The 12576-nt window shown below is 40.6% G+C and overlaps 1 protein-coding gene across 3 annotated transcripts in view; it reads left to right on the top strand.

Moving 5' to 3' along the window:
• Positions 1-12576, top strand: part of ILRUN (inflammation and lipid regulator with UBA-like and NBR1-like domains) — a 114742-nt gene that overhangs the window by 37192 nt on the left and 64974 nt on the right. For all 3 annotated transcript variants that reach the window (XM_017957817.2, XM_017957816.2, XM_021937151.2), the window contains exon 2: positions 7301-7455. In XM_017957817.2, coding sequence (XP_017813306.1) covers positions 7301-7455 — 155 coding nt within the window. The remainder of the gene's footprint in view (positions 1-7300; positions 7456-12576) is intronic.

Genomic DNA, 12576 nt, shown 5'->3' with positions numbered 1-12576 from the left:
AACTAATTCGTACCTATTATGTTGAAGGTAACAAACTTACTTCAAACTAGATAATGATAAAAGGATTTATTTAAGGATATTTTTATGTTACACAGAATCCAAAGACAGAAATGTGTTGGTGCTTCAGGAACAACTAGACTCAATGACTTGAAATACCTTAGGTTTCTTTCTCTGTGTGTTTTATCTAGATGTTTGCAGTGGTCTTTTATCTCTGTGGAAGAGAGCCATGACTGTCTAGAGCTCTCAAATGTGTAGTTATAGACCAGATACTATGAGAGAAACCTTCTCGGTTCCTGTTCCAAATTTCTCAGTACCCCACCTCCATGAGCCACCGTGCCTGGACCTTACAGAACATTTTAAAGAATTGTAGAGTGTATAGCCTTGTGCCTACCACCTAGATTCCACAATGGTTAACATTTTTGCCATATTTGCTTTCTTTATGTAAGATTTTTAAAAAATCATTTGAAAGTTGTAGACATTATATGACCCTTGATCCTTAAATGTTTCTGCATGTGTCTTTTAAAAACAAGGATATTGTCATACATAACTATGTACTATTACCTAATACAATAATAAAACAATGCCACCACTTCCTTTCTCTTTTGTGGCAGAGTGCTTATTTTTTATTTTCTACTTGGAGAATGGTATAGCTGCTAAAGACACAAGGACCAGTTCTAAAAAGTAATAAAACTAATGGATCAATAAATAGCCGGGAAAAGAAGAGAGGTGAAACAATTTTAGACGCCATAGGGCTAAATATTGGGTAAAATATTGATGTTAACTTTGTCCCTCCTCTGAATGTGATTTTCCACAAATTCTTTTTTCTAGTTGTCTTCACATATTAAAGAGTATCTACGAGTATATTTTTAGGTTGATAATATTGACAGTTGCCTTTAGCCCAACCTGAATTCCCTATTTGCAGTCATCTTTCTGTTTCAGTGAAAGTCTTAGTTTCTTTCCAGGCTTTAAAATTCATAGTAGTTTGTAATGTTTGGCCCCTCTTTTTGGTGTTCCATGTTAGAGTCCTGTCACAGTGATGTTGGAAGGCCCTGGTTAAGAACATCTATTTTGCTGAGCCTTTTTCCGGCCAAATTATCTTTTTGGTCATTCAGAGATAGTAACGTCTTCTTGATTCTTGGTGGGTACATGGCTTTAGTAGCAATATTATTGGCATACCCCTGGTGAGGAAAACCCCTTGTGGTTCGGGATAACTATCTCTTGAAGCCCTAAGATGCTGCTGTTCATGCCTAATAAGATGGGTTCATTATTCTGTTTCCCATTTTAATTTGTGTCCAAATAAGGTTGGTAGTTTTCTTTTTCTCATAAATAATTTGTATTCTTTTGAGTTTCTCACTTGTTCAGAGAATGGAAAGAAAAGATACCTAGTTTTTTTGTTTTTTTTGTTTTTTTTTTCCTTGAGAATCTGAGCTAATGGCATTCCTTCTCTATTTCTGATTTTCTTTTTTTTTTTTTTTGACAGGGTCTCACTCTGTTGCCCAGGCTGGAGTGGTGCAATCTCAGCTCACTGCAGCCTCACCCTCCTAGGATCAAGTAATCCTCCCACTTCAGCCCCCTGAGTGGCTGGGACTATAGGTGTACGCAACCATGTCTGGCGATTTTGTTTTTTTTTTTTGTAGAGATGGGGTTTCGCCATGTTACCTAGGCTTGTCTCGAACTTCTGGGCTGAAGTGATCCACCTGCCTCTACGCCTCCCAAGGTGCTGGGATTATAGGTGTGAGCCACCACACCTGGACTGGTTTTCTTAACTGTTTTCTACCGCCATATTTTTGAATGATGTTTCTGGCCACATATAAATATATAGGTGGTTTTTCTTCATAAGACTGCCTTATGGGCCGGGCGTGGTGGCTCACACCTGTAATCCCAGCACTTTGGGAGGCTGAAGCGGGTGAATCACCTGAGGTCGGGAGTTTGAGACCAGCCTGACCAACATGGAGAAACCCCGTCTCTACTAAAAATACAAAATTAGCCGAGCGTGGTGGCACGTGGCTGTAATGAGGCAGGAGAATCGCTTGAACCCGGGAGATGGAGGTTGCAGCGAGCTGAGATCGCACCACTACACTCCAGCCTGGCAACAGAGCAAGACTCCATTTAAAAAAAAAAAAAAAAGACTGCCTTATGTAAGTATATATACAACAAAAATAAATGTTCTATGTTTATGAATATATGCAAGATTAATTCTTTAAATAATTCAGTTTAATGGGGGTTACAATTCATTTATAGAATTCATAATGGTAATTAGTATGTTAAGAAAATCAGATGTTCAGAGTGTTATATAATTGAAAAATTCCGGGTAAGTTAAAACTTTTGAGTAGGTGTGGCTTGAATGCTAATAATTGCCTAGCCTAGGGCAAATTAACCTCACCTGTCAGTGCCTCAGTAGCCTCATCTATAAAATGAAGGTTGAACAGAGTTGTATTTCATCAGGAAACATGTCAGTGTTACCAAATTCTTCTCCAGTTCAGGTTAACTTCATTGTCCATGCAGTTGAAACTGTGCTGTGTACCAAGCCCATCTTTCACCCTAAGAAGGAAAAGCTGCTTTGGGCCCATAGCCTCTGTGCGAGAGGCATTTGGAGTTACCTTTGTTTGAATGTCCCTGGTTAGCTATAGACTATAAACACTGAAGGCAGGGACCATACCTGTCTTGTAATTTGCTGTATCCCTAATGCTACAGGCCAGGTGCCTAGCACAAGGGTAAATGCTCATTCATTAAATATTTTTTGAATGAATGACTGCCAACCAGGACATTTGCATACATTGCCTCTGCAGTCTTCACAGCCAACATTATAACGAGATAGGTGGTATCAACTCAGTGTTTTTTTTTTTTGAGACGGAGTCTCGCTCTGTCGCCCAGACTGGAGTGCAGTGGCCGGATCTCAGCTCACTGCAAGCTCCGCCTCCCGGGTTTACGCCATTCTCCTGCCTCAGCCTCCCGAGTAGCTGGGACTACAGGCGGCCGCCACCTCGCCCGGCTGGTTTTTTGTGTTTTTTAGTAGAGACGGGGTTTCACCGTGTTCGCCAGGATGGTCTCGATCTCCTGACCTCGTGATCTGCCCGTCTCGGCCTCCCAAAGTGCTGGGATTACAAGCTTGAGCCACCGCGCCCGGCTCAACTCAGTTTTGCAGATGAGTGAAACTGATGAAGAGAGGCTTAGCTGCTTGTTCAAAGCCCCACAGCCAAGAGTTGGAGCTGACTCTAAAGATCAGTCTTCTTTTTCTTGAGATGGAGTCTCGCCCTGTTGCCCAGGTTGGAGTGCAGTGGCGCAATCTCAGATCACTGCAAACTCTGCCTCCCGAGGTTCAAGCGATTCTCCTGCCTCAGCCTCCCGAGTAACTGGGATTACAGGCACCCACCACCATGCCCAGCTAATTTTTGTATTTTTAGTACAGACAGGCTGGTCTTGAACTGCTGACCTCAGGCAATCTGCCCGCCTCGGCCTCCCTAAGTGCTGGGATTATAGGTGTGAACCACTGCGTCCAGCCTAAAGACCATACTCTTAAAAAAATTAAAAAAATAAATAAATAAAAATTATTTCATTGTGGTAAAATCTGCATGACATTAAATTTACCATTTTAAGTATACAGTTCTGTGGCATTAACTATATTGGCAGTGTGCAACTATTAGCATCATCCACCTTTTTTTTTTTTTTTTGAGACAGAGTCTCACTCTGTTGCCCAGGTCGGAGTGAGTACAGTGGCACAATTTCGGCTCATTGCAACCTCCGCCTCCTGGGTTCAAGCAATTCTCCTATCTCATCCTCCCAAGTAGCTCATTACAGGCATGCACTACGCCCAGCTAATTTTTGTATTTTTTGTAGAGATGAGGTTTCACCATGTTGGCCAGGCTGGTCTCGAACTCCTGCCCTCAAGTGATCTGCCTGCCTCTGCCTCCCAAAGTGTTGGGATTACAGGCATGAGCCACCGCATCCGGCACCAGCATCCATCTTAATCTGTGCTTTTTTTCACTGTTACATTGCCTCCGTTTGTTCTTCAGGGTACTTTTAACCATCTGAAATTAGATTTAAAACTTTTTTGAAAAGAAACACTAAAGGAATCTGGAGGTTTAAACTTTTAGACTGCACCAAATGCTGGGTCAATGTTTTCCCTTTCGCATCACCTCAGCCAGCTCCATTTCATGAAGAATTTCTTGTTGGCTAATAATAGCTGAGTATGTTGTTTTGAACAAGAATACCTGCTATCATGTCTACTTTCTGACACTGAATTGGAGCTGTTTGATCTTATGCCTGCTGTTGCTCAGCCTAGTGGGCCAATAATTTAAATGCTCTGAACTCTGAGAAGCTGTGTACCCCAAATTTGTGACTGTGTGCCTGCTTTATGGGTTAGCTCACTTGGGCTAAAGTCCACTTTCTGCCTTGTACTTGGGAAATGAATTTGCTTTGTCATCCTCCTCTCCACCTTCCTGCCAGGATTCCAGTTCGCTGCTTTCAGTTTCAGTTTGGGATTTAAAAATGGTTCTTAATCTTTCTTTGGCTGAATTACCTGTGTAATACACATACAAATAAGCTTTGACTGTAGGATAAGTTGGAAATGTGAAAGGAGATTTGAGGATAGGAATGGATCTGCCTGAGTTGGGTAGCTTGACTTTCCCATTTACTAGTGTTCCTACTGCAGTGGTCTTGAAGTCCTGTCCTGATGGCAGAGCCAAAGGTTGAAATATGACACAGCCTGGGGATGAGAATTGGCAATTGTCCTAAGTGCACAAATAGTTTCTTCCCTCCAAAACACATTTTGCAGCCAAGTGAACAGAAAACAATTCAGCAGGCTACTTACTGAAGACCTGCTGCAAAAAAATTCTCTTTTCAAAAAGGTAGACATACAACTTTTCCAAAATATTTTCAAAAGAGCAAATTGCAAACCAGGCTTATTTTTCTCCCATATTCTCCCTGATCCCTAAGTGTAATGCTAATTCCAGATGTACTTCTAAGCCTGTTTGTGGATGGTAGGGGCTGGATTTCCCCAAGTTTGGCCAGTCACAAACATCCTTCACTTTAGATCACTGTCAGCTAGATAGGAAACTGCTGAGAAGACTAAAGTCCAAGCTTTGTATTGGCTAGTCAAGCAAACAGGTGCAGTTTGGCCCCAGCGAAGCTCTCTTTATGTAACTATTATCAAGCACATGTATCATAGGCAGGCCATTGGTATTGTAATTTCAGTCATTACTGACTAATATGACAGGCCACCATTGCATGAGGCTTGACCTCAGGTACCTGCTCTAAATATAGCCTTCCTTTCTGGCAGTTGCAAGCACCTGGAGGAGCAGGCAGGCCCCCAGCAGAAAATTATTTGCTGCTATTAGCATTTCTGTTGATCAGTTGTGTACTGTCAGAGCTTGTTTCATGCTATGTTTATGTATAATTAAAAACAGCTCAGTGGATTCGTCAGTTTATGGTTGAATTATGTTTAGAAACATGCAGTTTGGATTGTTGTATAGTGTGGGAAGTAGAGATGATGTCATTGGTTTGAGTAAGACCAGAAGAGAGGCAGTTAATGTAATTACTAACAATTTCCTTGATCTCTGTAATGAACACAGCTTACTGAAACCCTTTAGTGGTCCTTGGTTTCTGGCACTGATAACCAAACTGACAGTCATGCGCTTCTGCTCAATTGCGAACTCTGGCTTATGTACTTGGTAGTTCCTTCTGTTGAAAGGGGATTTGTGAGTAATTAAAAAGAACACCAACATTTACAAAATGATACTTCCGGAAAAGAAACTACAAATGACTCTTTTTTTTTGTTGTTCTTTATGAGACGGAGTCTGGCACTGTTGCCTGGGCTGGAGTGCAATGGCGCTATCTCAGCTCACTGCAACCTCCACCTCCCAAGTTCAGGCGATTCTCCTGCCTCAGCCTCCCAAGTAGCTAGGATTACCCAGCTAATTTTTCAAGATCAGCCTCCCAAGTAGCCTGCCACCATGCCCAGCTAATTTTTTGTACTTTGTTTAGTAGAGACAGGGTTTCACTATGTTGGCCAGGCTGATCTTGAACTCCTGACCCCATGATCCGCCCACCTTGGCCTCCCAAAGTGCTGGCATTACAGGTGTGAGCCACTGAGCCCAGCCTTTACAAATGGCTCTTAAACCTGTAAAAAGATACTCAGCCTCTCAAAATCTCACTGAGATATATATATTTTTAACCTATTAGATGGGAGAAATCCAAAATGTTAGAGAAACAGCACTGATGAGCAAGTGGGGAAAATAGGCACACTCCTATATTCTTGGTGGGATCATTAGTGTATAACTTTTATTGAGGGAAGTTTGGATATATTTATTAAAACCACAAACTCTGTCACAGCAGTATCACTTACTAGGAATTTATCTCACAGATACACTTGCATGTATACAAAACTATGTGTGCTTGAACATATTTATGAAAGAGTTAATGACTGGAAACAAACTCAAAAGTCGACTGGTTAAATGATGATCCATCTGTATAGTGGTTACAGCTATAAAAAACAATGAGGATGCTCTTTATGTACTAACAGAGATGTTTCCAAGATATAGCATTAAGAGAATAAAGCAAAGGGCATTGTATATTATGCTACCATTTGTATAAAAAAGAGGGAAAATAAGATTGTATATGATGTTTGCTTGAATGTAAGAAAGTTTTGGAAGGATATTTAAGAAAGTAATACGAACAGTTATGTCTGTGTGTGTGTGTGTGTGTGTGTGTGTTGGGGAAAAAAGAGAACATGGTTTTCTTTGTATGAAACTTCAGATTATGTGCACATATTACTTTATTTTAAAAAGTGGAGCTTCTGGCTGAGCTCAGTGACTCATGCCTGTAATCCTAGCGCTTTGGGAGGCTGAGATGGATGGATCGCTTGAGCTCGGGAGTTCGAGGCTAACCTGGGCAACATGGCAAAACCCTGCCTCTCTCTCTTTTTTAAAAAATATATTAAAAAATAATAATACAAAATAAAAAGTTGTGCTTCTTTGAATTCCATAGTTATAGAGATCTCTTTTAATTGATTTCTTTACCCATTCTTGTTTTCCTGTGGGTAACAAGGGAGATATCCTCATACTGTTGCTGATGGTACTAATGTTTGTTACTTTCTATGTGGGAAGAAAGTGATACACAAATTTGTTGGTCCTGGTGGTTTTCCTGTTGTTCCTCAGCCAGAATACAAGGCTTTAAAGACTTGTATGCCAGGAGCCTCAGGTTCTGTGACAAACCCTAAGAAACAGGCTTTTTCCTTTTGTTTAACAGGATAATATTATCTGGATGGTACTGAAGTCTGTTGCGTTTTCTCTTTTTTCTGTAGGAACCTCCAAGCAGCAATTGGCGCCTATTATGACTTTGAGAGCCCAAACATCAGTGTGCCCTCTATGTCCTTTGTTGAAGATGTCACCATAGGAGAAGGGGAGTCAATACCTCCTGACACTCAGTTTGTAAAAACATGGCGGATCCAAAATTCTGGTAAGTACATAATGGGCAATCCTCCCTTGCCTAGTTTTCATTTTCTTAATAGTTAAATAAGAAGGAAATGTTTTAGCTTGTGTACGTGATTGTGTAACTGCGAGCTTTCTCTTACACATGATATGTAGCATTTTCTTGTACTGGTGTGATGGCCAAACATTAGTGAAGTATCTCCTGCTCTAAAGTAGGAAGAAGAATTTATGTCTCATGCTTCTAAGCCACCTATAACTTAATGGGATCTAAACACAATCCAATATTGGTTTTGTTACTAGGAACTAGACTTGTATATGATGGAGTATTGTCTCCACCTGTACAGTTTTACTTCATCACTTTATTTCTGCTCTAATTAATCTTCCAGTCATTTCCAGCAGGCTAGAGGAGGTATATCCTTGAATAGAACAAGGTAGTTGGAAAGAGCTGTGAGCATCTGCTCTTCTGAAAGCTCTTTTTGTTTTTTTTGCAACCAGAAGGATGATTGTCTCTGAAATTTCATTAGGTTATCTGAGACATTAATACCACTTTGAAAAATAGGATAGGAAATATGGGAATTTGCTCAAAATGGGAGACAGAGAAATTGTTGGTTAAAAAAAAAATACAGGTTGGGTGTGGTGACTCACACACAGAATTCAAGCTTTTTTTTTTTTTTTTTTTTTTTTTTTGAGACAGCAGCTCGCTCTGTTGCCCAGGCTGGAGTGCAGTGTTGTGATCATGGCTCATTGTAGCCTTGACCTCCTGGGCTCAGGCAATCCTCCTGCCTCAGCCTCTCCCGAGTAGCTGGGACCACAGGCATGCACTACTGTGCCCAGCTAATTTTTTAATTGTAGAGATGGAGTCTTCCTGCGTTGCCCAGGCTGATCTCGAACTCTTGGGCTCAAGCTGTCCTCTTACTTGGATAGCTGAGATTACATATGTGTACATTGCACATGGCCTCCCAGCACTTTACAGGTCAAGGCAGGACAGGAGGATCACTTGAGCCTAGGAGTTTAAGACCAGCTTTGACAATTTAATGAGATCCTATCTCTACAAACAAGAAAAAGAAAAAAGAAAAAAATACAAGAAAAACATTGTTTTGATGTGCTGCAGCCTCTTTTAAGACACACTAGAAATAAGCTAACCATAGGCTGGGCATAGTGGCTCATGCCTGTAATCCCAGCTTTGGGAGGCTGAGGTGGAAGGATCACCTGAGGTCAGGAGTTGGAGACCAGTTTGGCCAACATGATGAAACCCATTCTAAAAATACAAAAATCAGCCAGGTATGGTGTTGGGCACCTTTAATCCCAGCTACTTGGGAGGCTGAGGCAGGAGAATTGCTTAAACCCAGGAGGTAGAGGTTGCAGTGAGCTGAAATCATGCCACTGCACTCCAGGCTGGGTGACAGAGTGAGACTCTGTCTCAAAAAACATTAAATAAATAAAAATAAATACACAAATAAGTTAACCAGAGTTCTTTGAAAATAGTGTCTCTGTGTCTAAATCTTTCCTTCCCTTTCCCTTTTCCTTTCCCTTCCCTTTCCTTTCCTTTCTTTTCCTTTCCTTTCCTTCCTCTCCCTTCCTTCCTTCCTTCCTTCCTTCCTTCCTTCCTTCCTTCCTTCCTTCCTTCCTTCCTTCCTTCCTTCCTTCCTTCCTTCTTTCTTTCTTTCTTTCTTTCTTTCTTTCTCTCTCTCTCTCTTTTCTTTCTTTCTCTTTTCTTTTTTTTTCTTTTCTTTTCTTTTCTTTTCTTTTCTTTTCTTCTTTTCTTTCTTTTCTTCAAGGTCTCACTCTGTCACCCAGGCTGGGAGTGCAGTGGCGCAATCTTGGCCTCCTGGGCTCGAGTGATCCTCTTGCCTTGGCCTCGTGAGTAGTTTCGATTACAGATAGGAGCCACCGCACCATGCCTGGCTAATTTTTTAAAGTTTTTGTAGAAATAAGGTTTCATTGTTTGCTCAGGCCGTTCTCAAACTCCTGGGCTCACACTATCCTCCCACCTTGGCCTCCTAAAATGCTGGGATTACAGGCATGAGCCACCGCACCTAGCCTTAAATTATTTTCTAATGACTTTTGGGGGCAGGCGTTGGGTTTAGTATTTCTCGTCACATCTAATGACAATTTATGTTGACTGATGGAGGGTGTTTTAACTTTCTTATTATTAATGAGTACTTCAGAGAAATTCTGAGAGGTGGAAAACTAGGCAAAAGAGAGTATTTAGCTAAAAATATGTGGTTGTGGGGGTGCCCTGTCTAGCAAGTTAATTTGATGTGAGATGATTTAAAACTCTGGGGACTCAAATAAAGCTATAAAAGTGACCTTTTATTGATTTGGTTTACTTTTCAGTTCTTTACAATTCAGTTCTTTATGATGGAGAAAGACTGGCTAGACCAGCTTTTTATGTAAGAATGTACCAAATTGAATTGTTATTCTTAGTTTTTCTGGCATATTTAGAAGTAACTCTCCTTTGGAGGAAAGTTCAGTGTGTCATTGACCAAACACATAGTTTGGACTGACGCAATGTTGTGGATGACTCAGGATACCTGTGGCTTTGTAAAATTTCATTCGCCCCTTTCCTTTTTAGTTATAACAGTGGTGCACTGTTAGTTTGGGAGGTACATGGTAACAAAGGAAAATAGCCATATTTTCTATTTTTCTTGAAATTCTTACTTGTTCAAAGTCTACTATACTTTGCGTAATTTCTTTCTCACCTTGCTTAATTTTGCCTGCTTTTAAAAAATATCAAGACAATTTCTTCATTTTATAATAACTTTTATTTGTCATGTTTTTATTCTGAATTTAAAACCTGCTGTGTTACTGATCAAAAATGCTTTCAGAGGCTGGGTGCAGTGGCTCACACCTGTAATTCCAGCACTTTGGGAGGCCAAGGTGAGCAGATCACTTGAGGTCAAGAGTTCAAGACCAGCCTGGCCAACATGGCAAAACCCCACCTACTAAAAATTCAAAAAATTAGCTGGGCATGGTGTTGCACGCCTGTAGTCCCAGCTACTCAGGAGGCTGAGGCTTAAGAATCACTTGAACCCAGGAGGCAGAGGTTGTAGTGAGCCAAGATTGCACCGCTGCCCTCCAGCCTGGGCAACAGAGCCAGACTCCATCTCAAAAAAAAAAAAAAAGTTTTTTGGAGTCTCTATATATATATATATTTTTTAAAATAAATGAGGTTTGTTTGGAAAGTGTGACTTATTCAAGTTTTATTTGTTTATTTTAAAGTGAAGCCAGTACCTTGTTTACTTATAGTGAAAACAGTGAAAATGGCCTGGCTTTCTGTGAGCTCTTCAATGTTTTTAAATACTGAAAGTTGTTAGAGTACTGTTGAAATGTTTTAAATACCATCTTGTGGCAGACTGACCATTTTATATTTCAGAAAGCCTCTTGATATATCTGCTTACTTACTAGAATGTTACTTGGGCTAATGGGGAGCTTGGGGAGATTGATATGCAGTAGTTAGAATGTCAAATCAGAACACCCAAAGCCTACCTTTCGTGTTGACTTACAAAAATCTCTATTGGTGGGCCTGACTGCTTTTCCCCTCTGCATTTGCTTTGTAACCTCAGTTTAAAACAGCCTCTGAATCTCTTTCCTTGTGTGAAAGGGCATTCTTGTGCCTGAACAGATCTTGAAAGGTGAGGTAGCAGTTGCTAGAAATTTTATCTTTCAAGGTGCTTTGAATAAATAGGTTTTCTCTTCTTCTGGAAGTTGTCCACCCAGCTGTAGAGTAGTTTTATATCTATAAATTGGATGTTTTCCATTTGGTTAAGCAGAATCCGGCCACCCATAACTGAGTATCAGGCATATTATTTGAGAGAGGAAGAACATGCATGTGCACAGGTTCTTTGGTGTCATCCTAATCTGGCCTGAGTTCTTTCTGTAAATAGAGTAGTAACATAGAAGTAGGGCAGGCCCTGGCAATTTTTCCTCTGGCTGTCTTACTCTCATTCATAACCTCCCTAAGAAGTAAGCACTCACTGAAAGAGCTACATAAATAATAATTTTCATGCACTTCTGTCTTGTCATGTTTTAGGCGTGCTGGGCATTCAAATATACCACAGATGAGACTGATAGGAACTTCATACAGTTGTCCCAATAGCTTTCCCCAAAGAAGGCAAACGTCACACGCTGTTTAAAATTAAATTCCTGGCCAGGCGTGGTGGCTCAACCCTGTAATCCCACTACTTTGGGAGGCTGAGGCGGGTGGATCACCTGAGGTCAGGAGTTCAAGACCAGCCTGTCCAACATGGTGAAACCCCATCTCTACTAAAACTACAAAAAAATTAGCCAGGCATGGTGGCAGGTGCCCATAATCCCGCCTATTCGGGAGTCTGAGGCAGGAGACTTGCATGAACCTGGGAGGCGGAGGTTGCAGTGAGCTGAGACCGCGCCGCTGCACTCCTGCCTGGGTGGCAGAGTGAGACTCCGTCTCATAAATAAATAATAAATAAATAAATAGAAATAAATAAACTTAAACTCCTAATATTTTTTAAGTCCTTTATTAGATTTGCAAAAACAGAACTGAGACATTTAATAACATAGATGCAGAATTCTAGGATTCAGACTTCTGTCACTGTGGAAGCGTTGGAAGCTTAGTAAACCTGAGCAGGAAACTTGGGAGTTAAAATGAAAATTTGAAACTGTCCCTCTAAAAATATGAGTAGACAGAATTCTCTTTACCAGCACCTAGAGCTTCTCAGTGCTCTGTTGTACAATTGTAGTGAATATTAAGCCGAGCATGTTACGATAACCCTAGTGTTTCTCTGACTTTGGTGAAATTTTTGTGATTGTCATATGAGAGGGTATCTTGGGCATATAGATCCAGAGTTGTCATTATTTTTTGAACTTCATAGAAGTGAATTAAAGGGATGGGAAAAGAACTTGAGAAAGAACAATTATTTCCTCCATTTTTCTTTTAGTGCATTAAAATAGTTAGCTTTCTGCCTTTCTCTTCAGTATGATTCTAGAGAAGATAATTTTGCTTCTTTCATTCAACACATTTTATTATGTTCCAGTCACTTTATTAGGTACAAGGGAGAAATGGTCACAAGATTGATGAAGGTTTCTGCTTTCATGGAGCTTAATATGAAATGCAGTGTCCACACTTATAAGGGTTAAAAAGGAGATCATCATTAAGGTTTGTCTTCTG

This window comes from Papio anubis, chromosome 6 (assembly GCF_008728515.1).
Source record: "Papio anubis isolate 15944 chromosome 6, Panubis1.0, whole genome shotgun sequence".
NCBI classification, from domain to species: Eukaryota; Metazoa; Chordata; class Mammalia; order Primates; family Cercopithecidae; genus Papio; species Papio anubis.
Note: the sequence above shows the minus strand (reverse complement) of the source record. Positions and strands in the feature narration are given on the sequence as shown.